Below are 21,773 nucleotides of genomic sequence, written 5' to 3'. Positions count from 1 at the left end.
TGACGTTACAAAGCTTCTCAATTCAAAAACGTTTGAAATTCAAATACATGGGAATCTATGATAGTCCTGTTCGAAGGTCGCGTGACTTGTACCGTAGTGTCATGGGTTCGAATCCCGGCTAAGGCTCTAAACCACTGTTTTTTTCTTTATAAAATAGGCTCGCGTTTGACCACAATCTCACCTGATGGCAAATGAGGATGTGGTCTAGGATCACGCTTACCCAGTAAATGCCTATTCACTCTAGCCTTGAAGACTCCCATATTATAACGAGTCTTCTTTTATCATGTGGATTGTGAGGTCAAATCTTCAGGTTAGGTAAGCGGACCCTGTGAAAAACGGGATAATGCTAGGGAGATGATGATGACAGCTTTACGTGCCCTCCGAAGCACGCAAGTTTCGGAAAATCGGGTGATCAGCCTGCAACGTCCTTACCAAACTAGAGAAGGTGTCACAAAGTGATTTTGTTAGATGTGTTGCCACCGGGATTCGAACCCAGGACCTCCAGAGCTTACCGCTCAACCACTGGACCACTGAATCCGTTGTATGTATGTACGTCTGTAAACACATCATACGCATAGAATAAGGAGTATACTACGTATAGAACGGCAACTCTCCGCTCCCCACCAGCGTGTGAGCTAAGTTTACCTCACCCCCCTCGGTCATAGTTTAGACTTAAATCGTATGGTGTCAGACGTCACACACACAGATGCGCGTGTACGATAATGTCAATGTGTAGTGTCTGTGTAAAACGAAGTTGTTTGTATGAAGTGTCCGGGGCTACTTCTCATTTTCCTGGCGGGTTTGAGCCCTCAGCGCTCCCCATTTGTCCGGCCAAGTAGTTAACGCCATTTGCGGCCAATCTACAATAAGTCACGTCAAAAACAAAAAAATTGCCGAGAATATTCCCGAAGTGGGAACATTCCCGGGAACGCGAATCGCTGATGTCGATAGCGTAGTGTCTTTATGCGTCATCGTGACTTTCCCTTGAAAATAGTCAGCATGGCGCAATATAAGGAAAATGTGTGACTGTCTGTGTGTGTGAGTGTGGGATATAATATGGGAAAATGTGTGTGAATGTTTATTTATTTTTTTATTTATTTATTAAAAACACTTACATCTACCATTACAGTTTATATAACCAATTCGATAGAGTAGGAACATAACTTATGTATGTTGTTTTTATTATGTGCTTTGTTTGATTGTAAGTTGTGTGTTACTCCGTGTTTTAAATTATATATTTGTTTTGTATTTGTTACTGTGGTGTCCCTTTATAATAAACGTTTCTTTCTTTCTCTCTTTCTAACTTGACATCACTTACTAATTTATTAGGTACCTAACTATTGTTCCTAAATATTCATTTTATAACTTAACACATGCATGACTTGCGTGAGAGGGGTGTTATCCAGCAATTTGGTTCGTCCGCGAGGAACTGTGAACAACTGCGGCCTCCGCCGCCGGTAAAATGTGTGTGAGTAGGTTATGTGTAATTATTATCCTCTTCAAAATCAAATATAAGTACTTTATTGCGCAGAACTAAATTTTAACAATCCACAATAGCAATATTTTTTCTTCTTCTATCGTTTGGGTTGTGAATCTCATCAACCCTGGTGTCAGGGTTACTATTAAGCCGCCAAAGGCTTCTAACATGGCTCATGTAACGACTACTCATTTACATCAGCAAGAAATAACCGGGAGCAACAGCTTAACGTGCCTTCCGAAGCACGGATCATCTTACTTTCGGACAATCCGGTGATCAGCCTGTAATGTCCTAACCAAACTAGGGACCACAAAGTCACAAAGACCAAGCAGTAGTATGGTCTAGTTTGTAAATATCTTCTGTCGCGTGTATTGAGGGGTCGATGACCGATCTTATCTACACTGCCAGCAATGTAACTAAACTAAGGATCACAAAGTGATTTTACTATTTCGACACTATCTATGTCAGGGGTCTTTGGCGGCTCAATAGTAACCCTTGACACCAGGGTTGATGAGGTTGGCAATCCACCTCACAACCCACACGAGAGAAGACACTGTCTGAAGAGAGACGTTAAACACATACATAACATACGTAAATAAAATCACGCTGATATTCTAACTGGGGTGAGCAGAATCTCAAGCTTACTGGTAAACAAATATAGAAGAAAATACTCCCTTTCATTACGCAAGTATCTCCCAGCAAGTGGTTGATAGCGAGCGCAAACAACTGAGGTTGCGCAAGCGACGACACGTGCGCCGGCGCATAAGGACGGTTTATACTTGGTTGCATGTAGATAGCGAGGTTAGACTTGCGGGGTGGATAGAGAGGAGACGTTTGGTTTTAAAATATTTTGTCATTGTCAATTCTGATGTAATCTAATAACCGTGGTAGCCCAGTAGGTAAAACGCTTGCCTCTCCCTTTGAGGTCGCAGGTTCGAATCCAGCACAGGCCTAAACCAATGATTGCCGAATTTGTTATCGCATTCATGTCTGAATCATAAATGAACACTATGTTGTCAACTTAATTCTGTCAGGTTATTGGCCAATGAAAAATTTTGTAACGGTTGTTTAAATTTCTGCCTAAAATTGTCGTGTTTGAATTTTATGCCTGTCGATTACCCGTCCCTTTCCTTTTCGGCGGATAAGAAAATGACAGGTATAACTTAATCCGACTAGGGTCGAATACTTTCAATATTCTTCCTCCCAGACGACGCCCTGAGCCAAGGTTCGCGCCCAACTGGGCACCCTCAGGCCTGTTGTCTTAAACGTTGTACCGGGTGAGTGCCTTCAGCGCTCCCCATTTGTCCGGCCAAGTAGTTAATGCCATCTGCGGCAAATCTACAATAAGTCACGTAAAAAAAGATAAAACTTAATATAAACTTGTGTACTTGAATCAGAACCATTGACAACTTTGACGTAACATCACATAACAGTGGTTAGTAAGATGTAAATGCAAATAACTTTTGTTGTGCAACTGTGCATATCTCTACTTATGTCACACTCCAGACACTTCATACAAACAACTTCGTTTTACACAGACACTACACATTGACATTATCGTACACGCGCATCTGTGTGTGTGACGTCTGACACCATACGATTTAAGTCTAAACTATGACCGAGGGGGGGTGAGGTAAACCTAGCTCACACGCTGGTGGGGAGCAGAGAGTTGCCGTTCTATACGTATTATATTCCTCATTCTATGCCTATGATGTGTACAGACATACATACCATACATACAACGGAATCAGTGGTCCAGAGGTTGAGCGGTGGGCTCTGGAGGTCCCGGGTTCGAATCCCGGTGGCAACACATCTAACAAAATCTTTTTGTGACACCGTCTCTAGTTGGGTAAGGACGTTGAAGACTGATCACCCGATTTTCCGAAACTTGCGTGCTTCGGAGGGCACGTAAAGCTGTCATCATCATCTCCCTAGCATTATCCCGTTTTTCACAGGGTCCGCTTACCTAACCTGAAGATTTGACAGGCTTTTTAAAGAAGCGACTGCCTGTCTGACCTTCCAATCCGCGAAGGGAAAACTAGCCCAATACAGGTTAGGTCACACTCCGAAACGCATTTGACGGGTATGTGGGTTTCCTCACGATGTTTTCCTTCACCGTCGAGCACGTGATAATCATCTATGATCTGAATTTTGAAAATATTTCGTAAATTATTCTTTAGGGATTCGAACCTGCGACCTTATTATAGTGCGAGTCAAACGTTCTTATAACTGAGCTACCACGGCTGAAGCTTACATACCTACGTGTTTTCTTTTATTATTATTAAATAGAGGTATCGAGTTATGAAGCGGCTTCTTGGCACGAAGCGAAAATAGGCAGATACACTTTGTTCACTGAATACTCCGACATAATAACACTCGCGAATGTCTTCCGGCTAACTTAATGCGATCATTAACCACAAAACACCACTTCGTATTAATTATTTAGATTATTCAATGAAGAAAGCAACCGTCCCGTTCCCGTTTCCCGCCAAAAATCCGGGTTAACAGCCTATCCACAAAAAAAATAAAAGAAAAACGCGCGAAATTCAAAATTCGAATTTCGTCATTTCTGCGACAGGACGCTTGGCTCTCAATTAAAACTATATTCCCTGCACTATCATATCCAAACCGAACTCTATAACCCACTTCATAAACTTCACAATCGCTCAAACGCCGTCTAGGCATCAATCAGCGGTTTGTTTCGTTAGAAAATAAACTTTGTGTTACTAGTAATAGAGTGTAGTGTTCAATGTGAGTGCGGACGGCGTGAAGCCAACAGAATGTGTGTCACAAGTTGAACAACACAGCAAGGACATATCTGTGCGCGCACAAAACCGCCTATGTGCTTTATCTTATTGAATTTAGGAGGGAAAGGGACTTCCAACTTTATGCTGCGGGAATGAATAAACTCTGCCTACCGCATTAGGGGTTACGGGCGTGAATCTAAATATATAAAAGGAGAAACTGACTGACTGACATATCAACGCACAGCCTGAACGGCACTTGAAATTTGGAAGGGACGTAGCTTAGGTACCGTAGAGGTGCACTAAGAAAGGAATTCCCGAAATTCCCACGGGAACGGGAATTAGCGGGAAAATCCTTTTGTATGAAAAATCTAAACCACTTAAGTTAGAGGCTTGAAATTTGGCATGCAGGTACCTTAGTAAACTTAAAGCTTAGTTGCAACAGGATATTGCAAAATTCCCACGGGAACGGGAGTTAGCAGGAAAAATCATTTGTATGAAAAAATCTAAACCGCGTAAGATACGAGTAGATGTTTTCAATCTAGCATGCATGCATACCTTAGTAAATATAAAGTTTAGTTATGGCTGTATTTTGAAAAATAGGAGTTAGCGGGAAAAAAATGTTGTATCAAAAAAATGTAAACTGCATAAGTTAGATGCTTGAAATTTGACATGCGCACTCCCACACACACAAAGATCTTTATTTTATAACACGCCACGCGGACGAAGTCGCGGGCAAAAGCTAGTATAGTATGTAAAGGGATTATAGAGCAACAGGTTAGCATGTTATGGACATGTAATGAGTGAAAGTTTTTAAAGAAGGATAAGTTGTTTAAAAAAAGGTAAATAAACTGTAAATCGAACATTGATAACGTTGAACCGAATTTAGCGTGCCGGGTGTTACTTTTACCTGCTCAATTTCTAATTTCCTTTGACCCATGTGACCTATTAACCGGGCACAAATCCTGGAAAACACGTGATATCAATTTATCTACGATCCAAATATGAATTCAAACTCATTATGTCGAAGGAGGAGCTCGGTGGCGCAGCGGTTAACATGCTCGATCTGCGATTGTTGAAGTTAAGCAACTTTCGCAAAGGCCGGTCATAGGATGGGTGACCACAAAAAAAAAGTTTTCATCTCGAGCTCCTCCGTGCTTCGGAAGGCACGTTAAGCCGTTGGTCCCGGCTGCATTAGCAGTCGTTAATAACCATCTATCCGCACTGGGTCCGCGTGATGGTTTAAGGCCCGATCTCCCTATCCATGCATAGGGAAGGCCCGTGCCCCAGCAGTGGGGACGTCAATAGGCTTATGATGATGATGTCGAAGGAAATTCCCAGTAGCTCAAATACAAATATACTATATTGCACCAAAATAAAAGGAAATATTTACAAGACTCTTAACTAGATACAATCAAGGAGCAAAAGTGCAGTCACTGACCCCAGCGAATTATATGTAAACAGTGGTGAAATTATGAACCATTAGTTGTCATAATTATAAAATTTATGTTTTTGTAGGTGTTTTCGGTCTATTACAGAAACGACATGCAACCAGGAGGTCTTAAGTGCAACCAGTTAATTTATTACTTTGCAAGAAACTGATCGGACTTTTGCACCTTATCGTACACGGCAAATTGTGGCCTTATCGCTTAAAGCGATTTCTTCCAGACAACTATACATGCGCCATATCAGGGGTCTTTGGCGGCTCAGTAATAACCCTGACACCAGGGTTGGTGAGGTTGGTACTCCACCTCACAACCCACACGATCCACCATCATTTCGACGAAAATCCGTCTTGCTTTTTTATAAGTAATTGTTTAGTGGAAATTTGATATGATGTTAATGTCTTGTTTTTGTGTGTGGCGAAATTTTATAATAAACTATATCTATTCTATTCGATAGAAAAAGAAGATCGAATCCAGGTCACTGTGAGCCCAGCACTCAGCCACTAGACCACATATGTACGGTCACGAGCACTAATATGTGTACACTTTGGTACCATGTCACATTAACTTTTTTGACAAATTGAACTTGTAAGTCTCACTAAATGTCAAATATATTGTTTTAAGTTTACGCGGTTATTATCATAATTAAAACACATAATATCTCTCTCTCTCGATCTACCTACTCTCCACTCCAATCTCATCAGTCATCCCGTGATCATGGCACTTGCAACAGTGTCGAAATATCGGGAGTCTCATATCCCCATTTAAACGCGGTAAGAACCCGTTATTATGTGTTTTAAAAATGTCAAATATGTTAGTGCGACAAAGTCCTAAAGTGGGTAAATTATATTGCTCATGACTGTACATAATATATGTTTTGCACCATATTAGCATAACTAATGCAAACGGTTTATCTATTTCGGTAGTAAATTTAGACTAAGATAAGAGGACCTAGACATAATTTGTGAGACCTAGGCACATATGACCAGATAACCAGATGGAATGTTATAAGTTGAGTTGTTTATTATTATTATTATAATATATATAGCTACAAACCCATGTACTGACTGACTCACTGACAGGGTTGTTCTCCCAGAAGGAGTGTCGGGGGGTAAAAATGATGTATGGGGGGTGTGACCAAGATCTTCCGGTGAGTATGGGAAAACTTCCAGATCTTGGAAAACTGCTCCGCATCAGGGAGACACCCTACAGTCTGGCGCAACTATTATACCTGGATCAAATTTTTTTTCGCAAAACCTATTTAAATCTTGGTCAAATTCAATCGCCGGTGAAAAAAAAACAAAATGGCGGAAAAACAAGATGGCCGCCATACAAAATTTTGATTTTTTAAAAAATGCCTCGGGTGTAAAAATGATGTATGGGAGGTGTGATCGAAACGTCAAGTTGAGTATGGAAAAACTGCTCGATCTTGAAAAACTGCTCCACATCAGGGAGACACCCTACGGCCTGGCTAACCTATCGCACCTGGAACAATGATTTTTTCGCACAACGTATTTAAATCTTGGTCAAATCCAATCGCCGGTGAAAAAAAATAAAATGGCGGAAAATCAAGATGGCCGCCATACAAAATTTTCGTTTTTCCAGAAAATGTCTCAGAGGTAAAAATGATGTATTGGGGTGTGATCGGAACGTCAATTTGGAAAACTGCTCCGCATCAGGGGTCACCCTACGGCCTGGCAAAACTATAGCACCTAGAACTTTTTTGATTTCACGAGACCTATTTAAGTCTTGGTCAAATTCTATCGCGGTAAAAAAATGGCGGGAAAACAAGACACGCGAGCAGCTTGCTGCGAGCGAACCACGCGACATCTAGTTTATTTATATATTTACACTCAATAAAACGGACGAAAGGAACATACAAAGAAAACAGACAGTACATGCATACTCCGGACACTTCATACAAACATGCTCGTTTTACACAGACACTACACATTGACGTTATCGTACACGCGCATCTGTGTGTGTGACGTCTGACGCCATACGATTCAAGTCTAAAGTATATTCGAGGGGGTGAGGTAAACCTAGCTCAGACGCTGGTGGGGAGCGACGAGTAGCCTTTCTATACGTAGTATTATTCCACATTCTATGGTACAGGTAAGCTTATCTCTAAACAAAGAGATTTCTTCCAGCTGACCTACGTGACGAAATATTGAACGTATAATATTATAGATAGACATACATACACGAACAAATTCTTTAGAAATTAGATGAATACTAGTGTGAAACAAAATACAAGGTGCTAGTGACATCGTAACGAAAACTTTAAGGGTAATTCAGACCATGATTCTGAGTTAATATCAAGTGGAATTTTCCGTCTCTGCCTGATCTTCCAACCCGCGAAGGGAAAACCAGCCCAATACAAGTTAGGTCATATATCTCCGAAAATGCATTTATCGGGAATGTGGGTTTCCTCACGATGTTTTCCTTCGCCTCTGAGTACGTGATAATCATTTATGATCCAAACATGAATTCGAAAACAAATTCGACAATCATTGATTTAGGTCTGTGCTGGATTTGAACAACCTTGAAGTGAGAAGCAAGCAGTCTACCAACTGGGACTGTGATCAGCCTGCAATGTCCTAACCAAACTAGGTATCACATAGTGATTTTTGTGCCATGTCCCCAAAGGGATTCGAACCCGGGATCGTGAGCCCAACGCTCAACTGGACCACGGAGGCCGTTTTAACGTTAGTTAAGTTATTCAAGTTTCCTCCACCATTAGTTTTCCCGACCTTGCCTCTGACCCGGTTCTACCTATCAGCTCATAAAAAAACCAATCATTCAATCACCTTGGGGGAAGTTGCAAAATGAACAAAAACAAGTGACAATCCGCTTTCGAAATGTACTAAGGTCGAATTTCACTTTTATAATAATGACAAATACTTAAGTAACTCTTTCGAGGTCTACCACGATGCCTGTACCCGTCATGAGGCACCCAAAGCGTGACGATCCGTGCCCACCGCTCAGGGTGCATGCGACAAACATGTCCGGCCCAATCCCATTTGAATCTGGCGGCTTTTCGTCCCACGTTTTTGAGCGCAGTGTTGTGTTTCGGACTCGATCAATTCGTTTGACACCTAACACACTACGCTTAATCGCTCTTTGTCAGACCTTGAGCCTGGACTGTTGACGTTCTGTCAATGACCAGGTCTGGGCACCGTAGGCGTGACGACTTGGACGCTTGCCGGAGGGACTGGAGTACGCACAGGACCGCGAAAAATGGAAAGAGGAAGGGGAGGCCTTTGTTCAGCAGTGGGATCTTGTAGATTAGATTAGACTTATGTAACTATCGCTTCTATTTGTATGCTTACAACTGTAAGAATGGCCCCGATCCCTGCAGACATCTCCTAATTTTATTTTAAGTTATACCCGTCATTTTTTATCCGCCGAAAAGGAAAGGGATGGATGATTGACGAATAAAATAGGCATCTGGTATGCCACCCGTTTGACGTGTGCTATCAATTTAATTATGTCGGGTTACTAGCCAATATATAAATTTGTGAGGGTTTTTAAAATTCCTGCCCAAAATTGACGTTTGTTCCATAAATTTTATGCCGGTTGATTATCCGTCCCGTTCCTTTTCTTAACTTAAAATAAAATTAGACGGTGTGTGCCTTTCTTTTTTGACGTGACTTATTGTAGATTTGCCGCAGATGGCATTAACTACTTGGCCGGACAAATTCAAATTCAAATTCAAAAATATCTTTATTCAGTAGGTAACATAGTTACACTTTGAATCGTCAATTTTACATAACGAACGTCTTATCCGCCTAAAACTACTGCAGCTTCTCACAACCTGTATAGCCGGGGAAAAGAAGCTGCAAGAAAAACCTCGGCACAGGGCCCTAGACGTTCTTTAAAAAAATAAAAATAAACATAAAATATTGGTATACAATTCAGTAATTTAGCTGCCTAATATCAGTTCTCAGACAGTTAATCCCATGCATTCATATCTTCTAAATAATCACTAACTTTATAATAACCTTTTTTGTAAAGTTTTTGTTTAACTACAACAAATGGGGAGCGCTGAATGCTCTCACCCGGTGGACTACAGAACAGAACCATAGAGATGTATAAGAAAACTACTTAACATAACATAAACAGCCTATACACGTCCCACTGCTGGGCACAGGCCTCCCCTCAATTAACCGGAGGGGGTATGGAGCATACTCCACCACGCTGCTCCAATGCGGGTTGGTGGAGGTGTTTTTACGGCTAATAGCCGGGACCAGCGGCTTAACGTGCCCTCCGAAGCACGGAATAATTTTACTTTTTCGGACAATCAGGTGATTCAAGCCTTTAAAGTCCTTACCAAACAAAGGACAGTCTCACAAAGTGATTTTGACAATGTCCCCATCGGGAATCGAACCCGGACCCCCGAGTCTAACGCTCTAACCACTAGACCACGGAGGCTGATAAGAAAAAAAGAAAACTACTTACTTATTTATTTAAGTTTTATGGATTCTAATAGGTACCTAATCTATTTACCTACCTAGCTCACCTTGGATAATGTAAATTTAAGTGTATTCAATTTTACCAATTAATTTGAATTAAGCCTCAACTGTATTTGTGTGTGTGTATTTAACATGGAAACTTTATTTAGTATAGATTTCATATTTTAACCCCCGACGCAAAAACGACGGGGTGTTATAAGTTTGACGTGTCTGTGTAAATGTGTATGTGTCTGTCTGTGGCATCGTAGCTCCTAAACGGATGATCCGATTTGAATGCGGTTTTTTTTGTTTGAAAGGCATATCAGTCGAGAGTGTTCTTAGCTACGTTTGGTGGAAATCGGTTCAGGTCTTCAAGGTCATCAGGTCGTTTGTTAGGTGTGATAGGAATGTTACACGCCCAGTTTGCGTGCAAGCATATGTGGGATCTGACATTTGAAACACTAATGTCTTCTGGAACCACTGAGCTGGTCTGCTGTTTCCACCTTTTGTCTGGTCGTGGATTTTTTGATTTTAAATTATATTTTTTATTACTTGTTAGTTCACGCCTATTCTCCCAATTGGGGTAGTCAGAAGTACAGCCATTGCATGATAAAATATTATGTAAATATGATTTAATTTACCCGCAGTGGAGCAGCGTGGTGGAGTATGCTCCATACCCCCTCCGGTTGATTGAGGGGAGGCCTGTGCCCAGCAGTGGGACGTATATAGGCAGTTTATGATTATGATTTAATTTGTCTCATATAAATGCTCATGGAATATGTATCATCCCCCTAGCATTATCCCGTTTTTCCCAGGGTCCGCTTACCTAACCTGAAGATTTGACAGGTCCGGTTTTTTACAGAAGCGCCTGCCTGTCTGACCTTCCAACCCGAGAAAGGAAAACCAGCCCAATACACGTTAGGTTACATACCTCCAAAATGCATTTCTCGGAAATCATCTATATATGTTATATAAGTACCATAATACCCCGTTAAAGTGACGTCACATTGCCATTATCAGGTACCCCGCCCCACCCCTCATGACGTCATGGTCGCACGCGCACGCATGGAAACAAACGTGCGCAGTTACATGCAACTAGCGAATAACATTATATGCGTGGTGCTGCGTTTGTATGGGGAGTGTTTAGTTGCTTGGTTGTTTAGTTAAGTCTCATTAGTAAGGTTATACATACATAAACAGCCTATTATACGTCCCACTGCTGGGCACAGGCCTCCCCTCAATCAACCGGAGGGGATATGGAGCACACTCTACCACGCTGCTCCAATGCGGGTTGGTGGAGGTGTTTTTACGGCTAATAGCCGGGACCAACGGCTTAACGTGCCCTCCGAAACACGGAATCATCTTACTTTTTCGGACAATCAGGTAATTCAAGCTTGAAAAGTCCTTACCAAACAAAGGACAGTCTCACAAAGGGATTTCGACAATGTCCCCATCGGGAATCGAACCCGGACCTCCAGATCGTGAGTCTAACATTCTAACCACTAGACCACGGAGGCTGTTCTATTACGAGGTTTTGTTAACGGAAATCACATCCGATTGTAGTCGTAACACCGAAAGTTGTTTTAAAATCCAAAACGCTTTGTTTGAAATCTCGCGGTTATGATGTTAAGTAGTTTTCACTAAAGATGACGTCAAGTATAGTAACTGTAGTTAGTACCTGCCTAGTGTAAACGCACCTCGGTGTATCGCTCCTATAAGCTAGTCTAGCCGAGTGCAGCACGCATGCGCGGCGTATGTGACCACTGCGACCATATGATCTTGATACTTGATAGTATTTTGATGATAGAAAGACAAAGAGTGTTATGTCAATGTATAATTTCTTCTGTTTTATGCGTAATGAAGCGTTATTGCATAGTGTTACAGACGTTATTCCTTTAACCCATCATTGACCTTTTTTAGAATGTGTTTTCGAATTCATGTTTGGATCATAAATTATTATCACGTGCTCAGCGGTGACGGAAAACATCGTGAAGAAATCCATTTTACCCGAGAAATGTGTTTCAGAGGTATATGACCTAACCTGTTAAACTAGAATTCCCTTTTGGGTCGGAAGGTCAAACAGACAGTCGCTTCTGTAAAAAAACCGGACCTGTCTAATTTAGGTGAGGTAAACGGACCCTGTGAAATAATGTGAATAAAGCTAGGTTGATGATGATTTGTGTATAATAATAATAATAAAAAAGTTTAAGAATGTATTTTCTATTTTTTATCATTACAAGATATATATTTAATAATTAATTATTATTATTATTAGCCTGTATGATCCTACTGCTGAGCAAAGGCCTCCCCCATATCTTTCCAAGTATTCCGGTTCTGTGCGAGCTCTATCCAGTCTTTTCGATAACCGTCGAGATCATCGCGCCATCGTTTCCGGGGTCTACCACGTCTACGGTGTCCGTCCTGTGGTACCCATTGGATGATGATTACTTAATAAAGGTTTTCTTTTTCAGTGATCATAGGAGGTCCTGCATCGCACGAGTCGAGTAAGTTGATAAATCGCAATATCTTTTCCAAAATCAAAAGTCAAATATTAAAAAAAAGAAAATTACTTGTCAATTTCACCTTGGGGCTTTGACCCCCGCTCCGGGTCTTACTTGGCTCAGAGGTTGTCCGTGGCAATCCAGCGCGGTAACGCTGTTAGTGTCATGGGCACTTTTGGGCCAGGTTTGACACGGAGTGGGTTCTAGGTTAAGTAATTTTAAGTTAGGTTATTTTGACATTTTGTAATATTTAACTACAATTTAATATGTTTAGAATTAATAAATAATTTATTCACCTACCAAGAACAGAAGCGAGCAGGTGCAAATATCAAGTGGTGTGGGTCGCGGTACAGCGCGCTATATAGGTCTTGGCCAGGCAACTTTTTCTTGAACGCTTTAGTACTAGACTTGTCACATGTATATGCTATCCTGGTACTTTTCGTTGGCGAATCATAGGTGTTGGAGGGTGAAATAAAGACATAAAAAGCTCACGACTACATCCCGATTGGGGTAGTCAGAGAACACTTTATAATTTTAACACATGTACAGAATTTTGACCAGGGCGGTTAAAATGGCCACATCGATGCAATTCATCCAAGAAATCAATAGTGCTATTTGACATTTGTTTGCATTGCGCACTTACTTTTATATGCGCAAATGTCAAATTTCAATATTGCTTTTTAGATGAATTGCTTCGATGTGGCCATTTTAACCCCCCAGGCCTACGGGGTATAACGTAGAACCCTTGCCCAGGGATACGGGTGAAGCTTTCAACGGTTGCAGAGGCGGAGACGGGAGCCATCAGTACGGCAATGCGGGACGAAAGGGGCGCGTCACAGGGACTGTAACCTGAACCTGACAGAGGGTAGCAGTAACTGTCAGTACTATCAGAGGCGGAGGACAGGAGTCCTAGTACGGCTTTGAAATAGACTACTCTGGGAGTCACCCCACTCGCGTCAGACAGAGTACTGCGGGGCGGAAGGCAAGAGGGAAACCACTGCCCTATTTTACCCTAAAAAGTAGCATGGAAAATGCTACAGCGACAAGAGCGTGGCTCTTAAATTAGTGATGGTGAAGAAAGAATTTTGAATTTCGTCGACTGTATTGGGCTGGTTCTCCCTGCGGGTTGGAAGGTCAGACATGCAGTCGCCTCTGTAAAAGACTGGACCTGTCAAATATTCAGGTTGGGTAAGCGGACCCTGTGAACTGATGATACGACTAAATTAAAAAGTTACATAAGCTTATTTTTTTACATTATAAAAACTGCAATATTTACCAAAATCAAAAATGTACGAACACATCACTTAATATAGCTGAATTATAATAATTATTATAAATGAATAAATTCTGACTATTCAAAAAAGACCGGATGGAACCTGATATGTCGCAGGCAAAGTGAAAAGCGGAGGGCGTTTTCCAGAATGTCCAGATATTCAGAGGGAGTTGTAACAAAAGAATGAAAGGAGAACTAACCAAAAGAATGCACGCCCCTTGATGTAATAAATATTAAAAAATATTTAAAAATGGAACAATATTTAAGCTCACTACTATATTCCTAAGTAGCCAATGTTAAAAATTACAAAATCAACATAATACACAGCTATAACATATTCTATGTATATCTATATATCTGGCTCGAATTCGAGTTTACAGGGTGTTAGTGGCATCATAACGAATAATGAGGCAAAATGATAAATCAAAATCCTCTTGATATCAACTCAAAATCATGTTCTGAATCATCCCTCAAAGTTTTCGTTACGATGTCACTAACGTCCTGTGTATAAGTTTGAATTCAGGTTTGAATCATAGATAAGTGATTTGAAGGATTTGCGTCAGGTTAATGGCGACAGGCTCGCCCTCTATTACATGGGACTTAAAGCATGCTATGCTTAAACATAGCTCCGGGTTTACCACCGTAAACGCGCGACTCTTTCTCGATTTGACATACGTCACCCGTCACTCTCTCTCAGTACCGCACAGAAAGAGACAGATGATCTCTGTCGCGGCGAGAAAGAGTCGCGTGCTTACGGTGCTAAGCCCTCTGGTGAGGAGTGGGTGTAACACAATTCTGCCTATGTATTAAGTCATCCTCATCATCAGCCGTACGACGCCCACTGCTGGGCATAGGCCTCCCCCAAGGATCTCCACGACGATCGGTCCTGCGCTGCCCGCATCCAGCGGCTTCCCGCGACCTTCACCAGATCGTCGGTCCACCTTGTAGCGGGCCTGCCCACTGAGCGTCGTCCGACACGTGGTTGCCACTCCAGAACCCTTCCGCCCCAGCGGCCATCGGTTCTCCTCGCTATGTGTCCTGCTCACTGCCACTTCAGCTTTGCAATTCTCCGAGCTATGTCGGTGACTTTAGTTCTCCTGCGGATCTCCTCATCTATATGTATTAAATGTTACGCTAAAAAGACATTTTGAAAAATGACCATAATTGTACAATGACTGCGACGGAGATATTGCACGTTCGCAATATTGGTTTCATATTGATTATTTTGTCTAACAGAAATAAGCTTGTAATTAGCAGATTTAAAATTTAACTTGTAATTGCAATTTACTTAATTTAATTAAGTATGTATGTTTGTTACTCTTTCACGCAAAAACTACTGAATGGATTTTAATGAAACTTTACAATAATGTAGCTTATGCATCAGAATAACACACAGGCTTTAACAATGAAAAAACTAATATTTATGAATTTTAATCAAGAAATACGTAATAATGGTATTAACTACCTGGCCGGACAAATGGGGAGCGCTTAGGGCTCTCACCCGGTTGTCCAAGCTACGTTCACGTGTTCTCGTAAACTAAATGATTCATAAGGAAAAACCTTAAAGTGTCCTAGATAATTTGTGGTCACCTCAAAACGCGGTATTTGATAAAATAGGTCGAAGTTTTTTCTTTTAATCAAATAGATTTGTAATATTGAGAGTTACTGAGGTCAGAAAAGGCAAGATGATTGGACACTTAATAAGACACGACGAATTTATTAAAAACATCATAGACGGGAAGCTACAAGGAAAGAGAGGAAGGGAGGACTAAGAGTTTAAACATGGAACAGATTAAAGAAGCGTCGTGTCTTAAGGAAGTCAAAGATTTGGCCTTTGATAGACAAGGATGGAGAACGCTACACCGACAAGAGCGTGGCTCTTAAATTAGTGATGTGATATCTATAATAAAATACTGAACTGTAGACACATTTTCGAGCTGGAGGAGGAGCTCGGTGGCGCAGCGGTAAACGCGCTCGGTCTGCGATTGTTGAAGTTAAGCAACTTTCGCAAAGGCCGGTCATAGGATGGGTGAAAAAAATATGTTTTCATCTCGAGCTCCTCAGTGCTTCGGAAGGCACGTTAAGCCGTTGGTCCCGGCTGCATTAGCAGTTGTTAATAACATCAATCCGCACTGGGCCCGCGTGGTGGTTTAAGGCCCGATCTCCCTATCCATCCATAGGGAAGGCCCGTGCCCCAGCAGTGGGGACGTTAATGGGCTGATGATGATGAGACACATTCTAATTTTATTTCAAGTTATACAGTCAGTTTATTATCCGCCGAAAAGGAAAGGGACGGACGCTACTTATTTATATTAGTGACTGAAAATTTTGGTTTACTAATGTTTGGCATAATTTTATTTGTTATAATTTCATTGAGCATAAAATGATTTATTTATTTATGTTTTGTAACCAACAAAATACATAAAAATATTGATTATAAAATTATTTTTAAAAAGTATTCAAATGACATAATCATTTATAAGTAGTACACAATTTTACAATTCACATAATTTCATGTTTTAATGCTTTGTTTTTCGTTATTTTTTTATTTATTTTTTTGTACACAATAAAACAGACATAAGGAGCATACAAAGAAAACAGATAGTACAGGTAAGCTCATCTCTAAACAAAATTATTTTTTTTTAGATATTTTTTTGAACATTACGACTGATCTATGAAACTATTGCAAATTAAGTTAAAGTAAACGAAATAATATCGAAAATGTCTTAGGAAATAAATTATCAACCGACAGAGTGGAACTTGTATTTTTTTTTCAGCACTTGCATTCATGAAATATGGCCATTTCATGAAATGATCAATTCTAAGATCTGGCCACAACATATCCATCTTAAGACTTCTTATCAACAGTGGCTGCAAGTTGCCTTTGATAACTTGTGGCTCTGCCCACCCCATTCGGGATTATAGACGTGAGTTATGTATATTAGGAAGTAAAGTGCACAATTGTTCTTGTCATACCAGTTAGATCTAGTAAAATATAACAGTTGCACTAACAATACAAGTATTACATTTAGTCACCCATAAAAATACTAGGCGGCTACTCAACTATGACTTTTATGCAAGTGTTAGGTAACTGAAAATACTTGTTCACTGAATTATTGTTTTTTTAAACGTCTGTCCATGTGTGTGCTTTCTTATTAATTATGGTTGATGACATATGATCAGTCATTATAATGGTCTATCATTTAAAAAAAGATACAATCCCTATGTCGGTCCTTACTGAAAATAAAAAAAATAAATAAAAAAATAATAAAAAAAATATTATTATTTTGTTTTTAATAAATATTTATTCTATGTTTTAGGCAAGACACCCAATGCGTGAAGATCCGTGCCCAGCGCTCCGGGTGCATGCGACAAACATGTCCGGCCCACTCCCATTTAAGTCTGGCGGCTTTTCGTCCCATGACGGGTACAGGCGTCGTGGTAGACCTCGAAAGAGATGGCGTGACGACTTGGACGCTTGAAGGACTGGCCGGAGTACACACAGGACCGTGAAAAATGGAAAGAGGAACGGGAGGCCTTTGCCCAGCAGTGGGATCTTGTAGGCTAGATTGGATTAGATTAGATAGGTAAGACAAAAAAAATCGCGAGAACAGGGGGGATAAAATGGCCACATCGAAGCAATTCATCTAAGAAAGCAATATTGCTATTTGACATTTGTTTGCATTGCGCACTTACTTTTACATGCGCGAATGTCAAATTGCAATATTGCCTTTTCATGTGAATTGCTTCGATGTGGCTTTTTTAACCCCTCACATCTATTACACTTGCGTGAACGAAATCTCACGAACTTTTTTTTATATCTAGAAAGCCGCCATCTTTTCCGGTTTATTAATGTATAATTGTTTCTCTTTCGGTTACGCAAGAGAGAAGAAAGTGGCCAATTATGAATTCGGTAACCGTTTGTTGTGCGTCTCATGACATGACGTAAGTTTTAAAAAGATTCCGATTAATTAAAACACGGTTATTTTGTCGCGCGTTCAGTTTTTTCAATATGGCTGACGGTTTATTTTTAATGAGACAAAAATGGTTTATGGTATAAAGTTTGCTTTTATTAATAGGTACTTATTTAAAATATGCCTACATATTTAGGCATCAACTTTTTTCTGTTTGGAAATTAAATAATACTTATAAAATCTTCAAATATAAAATCTATAAAATTTCATAAAAGTATTTTAATTTTGTGAAATATCAAATTTATTTTTATTTTTTAACAACTAAACTGAGAAAAAAAGTTGACAAAGCTACTTTATTCGCTATTTAAAAATAAACAAAAACGCATCTATCTATAGCACTATTGAGCGAATTCAAAGGAGCGTTCCATTCACACGACTACAGTTTCAAATAATGACAGAACGGGTTCTGCGCTATACGACATTGCGCAACGGAACGTGATTTAAAAAAAGAAACCTGATTTCTTTACTGTGCTTTCTTAAAACTGGCATGCGAAATGGCAGTGGCTAGTGTCCTTACCGCCTTTATTATCTTAAATATACTCTGTGAAAGTGGACGAATTTCGAATGCAGTTTCATTTAAATTAAAAAAGAAGAGTTTATACTTTTTTGAAAGGAGTATCGTGCAAAGAGACTTTAATTGACCTTTGTTGGTTGCCTTTTATGAAAGAAAGTGCATGTGTAAAATGCTACCCTCTGTAAAACCACATTCTATATGAATGATGTGGTGTAAGTATTTGTAATTTTGTTATTGTGTGTAAAAATCCTGTATTGCACAGCAAGCTTATTATGGGGAATGAAGAAGATTTAAAAAATAAATCGGATGAATGGAACAGGGGTATTAATTTTCATAATCAGGGGTGTGATTCTCGAAGCCACTGACGTAGGCAAGATTTCATTACTGCACGGCACAGCAATGCGTGCTCTATGACGTACGCCACAGCCTAGCCACGAAGATAGCGCTGAAGTTGTATTTAGATAATCACAGGATCTGTGCTATACGCCAATTTTCAGGACGTACATATTTTAAAGACAAAGATAATGATTTTATTGTGTATAAATTTAGGTACAGTGATCATGTCAAAAAAGGGTACAATCAAAACCACTGGGACTGGAAGAAGAAAAATATGTAAAAAAACCTTTTAAAATATGGGTTAGCCCTCAGAAGGGGTATTGGAGAATTCATCCCCCAACGGGTGAAAAAAGATTTCACGTATACGAAGTCGCGTCTAGCAGCAAATCAAATATACTCTACGATGAAACTTCAGCAGCGAACTCAGTCAAACTCGAAAGTATAACTTGACGAACTTAATTTTATTTTTAATTCAGTAATGGCCGGTTTTCTCTTCGGGTTCAAATTCAAAGGTCAGAGGCCAGAAGCTGGTGTCTATCGATTTCGCCGACTCCGGAATAAAATAAGTGCAGTATTACATACACCCGATTCGTACATAAATCGTGTACTTACGAGTAATTTATCATAGACCTTCAATGTAGCGAAAAGGCTTTTTATATTACCCCATCGATCGGGCACGATGCATCGGGTGTAAGTGTATAATGTATGGCGAAATCGTAGCCCCGCCCACCGATGAGCTACACTGCCCGATCCGAATCGGGTCCGATAGATTGGGTAGTGTAATAAGCCCTTAATAGAAGTTACAGCCTAGGCCACGAGGATAGCGAATGGATTACGGAATATGTTTGCAAAATGATTTTGCGTGAATAAATGTCGCTACTGTAAAACCGGCTTTGTATCTTCAGGTTAGGTAAACGGACCCCGTGAAAACGGAACAACGCTGAGATGACGAAATAAATGAAATAGCGTTTTATTTCACACACATTTAAAACTGAAACTAAAGTGGGCAAAGGCGTTCTGTGTGGGTTTTTGTGACCGCAATTGATTTTTTTTGACGTCCCTTAGTGTAGATTTGCTTGAAAAAGCATTAAATACCGGACAAATGGGGAGCGTTGAGGGCTCACCCGGTTCAAAATGTAAGACCGCAAAATTTGAGGTTGCCCAGTTGAAAGAATTAATCGATCCTGCTGAGTTGATGGCGATAAACGCTGAATGAGGGACATCGGGGTCTTTGTGTACGCATTTTTTGTGTTATATTTGGAAGACCCATTGCCACTTGGCTGACAACGGTACAACGTGCCCCGAAAGAAGCCGGTATAAGCACTGAACCATGTTCAATGGAAAAGAAGGATAGGGAAGCCCGACTTCAAGTAAATGGGACCAAGGCTAAGGAAGATGATGATGTTTGCATGTGTTATGTATGTAGAAAGCCGAAATTACCTTTAATGCTCCCACCTGAAGTGTGCGGTTGTTGCGGTTGGTGAGACTGGTCCAGCTTACTGCTAACTGAGTTCCACATGTCAAACATGTTCAACATCGCGCCTCGGCGCCTACGGTCGCTAGCACATCACTTATTGTACCTAACGTCCCGTCTGTTCCTTCACTACTCTATGCACTTCATCGCCACAGACTAAAAAATTGTTCGTCTTGATATTGTTCGTCCGTAAAAAACTTAACTTAAGGCTACGCACTGATCCCCGGTTTTATTTTGTAACTTTTTTTAAACTAGTTTTTTAAGTTTAAATATATAATTATATAATGTTGTATTACTTTGTTATATATTTTTTTTATATTGCGATTTTTTTTAATAATTTTAATACTATTTATAAATATTTGTTCGCTATATTATTAATTCTTATATAAACTTTATCAAATGGTCAACTAATGTAAATACGCTATAATTTGTATTTTGACTAAGTTATTCGGATAATATCAGTCTAAAATTTCGATCGTCAGGTTAGGTTTATTTGCTTGGGAAGTTACTGTGGATATCACTAGTCGTGAAAAATTATTAAATTATTTTTATTTTATTAAAAACTATTTTTGTGATTAAATATTGCGTATATAAATTTTTAATAAACTGTGATAATTTTAAATGCAAAGTATTGTAATATTGTAGTTTTTTTTTAATATTGTCACGGTGCTTCACGGTCTGTATTTTAATCTGTGGTCTGTGAAAAAAGTTTGGTAGCGTTTTTTCTTCTTCATAGTTCGTTCAAACGTCGATATTTGTCCTTTTGTGCCAGGATTTCAAATCACGCTCAAAACAAATGCACACGCGCTCGCGAACATTTTCGGATTTTAAAATTTTTGAATTCTCTTCCTTTCTGATTTTCTCTTTGTTTTTTTTTCTTAATTTTATTTTAAAGGCAAAGGGTTAGTGGCGAACTGCGTAGTATTTTTAGAGTTTTTCTTTTAGCCGCGTCACATGCACTGGATTGCAGTTGCAATGGGGGTGTTCTGCTTCTCCAAGGTGGGGTGGGGGGTGGTAGGAAGCGCCGGTGGCTACTGCGCAGGCCCGGCATCGATCCCGCGTGGCGTTGAGGTATCGCTACTTCTTTCCTATACTGCCTATGCGGTTACTATGTACAGAACGGTATTATGTCATTCCTTTTGATGTTACCCCAGCACTGTTACCACGTTGTATACAAGTGTGGATGTTTTTGTCCAGTAGCTTTTGTTAGTATGTCTTACTGACAAAGTACGTACAAAAGTTTAGAATCATGTCGCATTAACTTATTTGAGATATTGAAGTCTCACTAAATGGCTTATATATTATAATACGATACAGTTCTAAACCCTAAACTGCAGTCACATAGGTCATCATCATCATCAATTTAAGAGCCACGCTCTTGTCGGTGTAGCATTTTCCATTCCAGTCTATCAAAGGCCAATTCCTTGACTTCCCTATAAGACACGACGTTAACCTTTTCTTTAATCTGTTCCATGTAAGCTCTTCTTAGTCACATAGGTAGATTTTTTTTTAAATAAGTACATGTGGTTTCCAGAATTTGTGCCCTGTTGGCAATAGGCTGGGCCCCTATTGCATGGGACT

The 21,773-nt window shown here is 40.0% G+C and overlaps 1 protein-coding gene and 1 long non-coding RNA gene across 6 annotated transcripts in view; one reads left to right on the top strand and one right to left on the bottom strand.

The window, feature by feature from the left end:
- Positions 1-12,618, top strand: part of LOC126378600 (uncharacterized) — a 111,464-nt gene extending 98,846 nt beyond the window's left edge. Inside the window, exon 3 of the long non-coding RNA XR_007568125.1 lies at positions 12,592-12,618. This is a non-coding gene — a long non-coding RNA (uncharacterized LOC126378600). The remainder of the gene's footprint in view (positions 1-12,591) is intronic.
- The window catches only part of LOC126378371 (probable nuclear hormone receptor HR3), a 126,153-nt gene that overhangs the window by 82,981 nt on the left and 21,399 nt on the right, over positions 1-21,773 (bottom strand). For 2 of the 5 annotated variants that reach the window (XM_050026670.1, XM_050026674.1), the window contains exon 2: positions 20,159-20,348. The exons of 1 other annotated variant lie outside the window; for it this stretch is intronic. In XM_050026670.1, coding sequence (XP_049882627.1) covers positions 20,159-20,255 — 97 coding nt within the window. In that variant the 5' untranslated portion in view covers positions 20,256-20,348. The remainder of the gene's footprint in view (positions 1-20,158; positions 20,349-21,773) is intronic. 2 more of the 5 variants (XM_050026671.1, XM_050026675.1) reach the window with 1 other exon arrangement.

Source organism: Pectinophora gossypiella, chromosome 26 (genome assembly GCF_024362695.1).
Source record: "Pectinophora gossypiella chromosome 26, ilPecGoss1.1, whole genome shotgun sequence".
NCBI classification, from domain to species: Eukaryota; Metazoa; Arthropoda; class Insecta; order Lepidoptera; family Gelechiidae; genus Pectinophora; species Pectinophora gossypiella.
The sequence above is the reverse complement of the archived record's forward strand: the minus strand, read 5'-3'. Positions and strand labels throughout refer to the sequence as shown.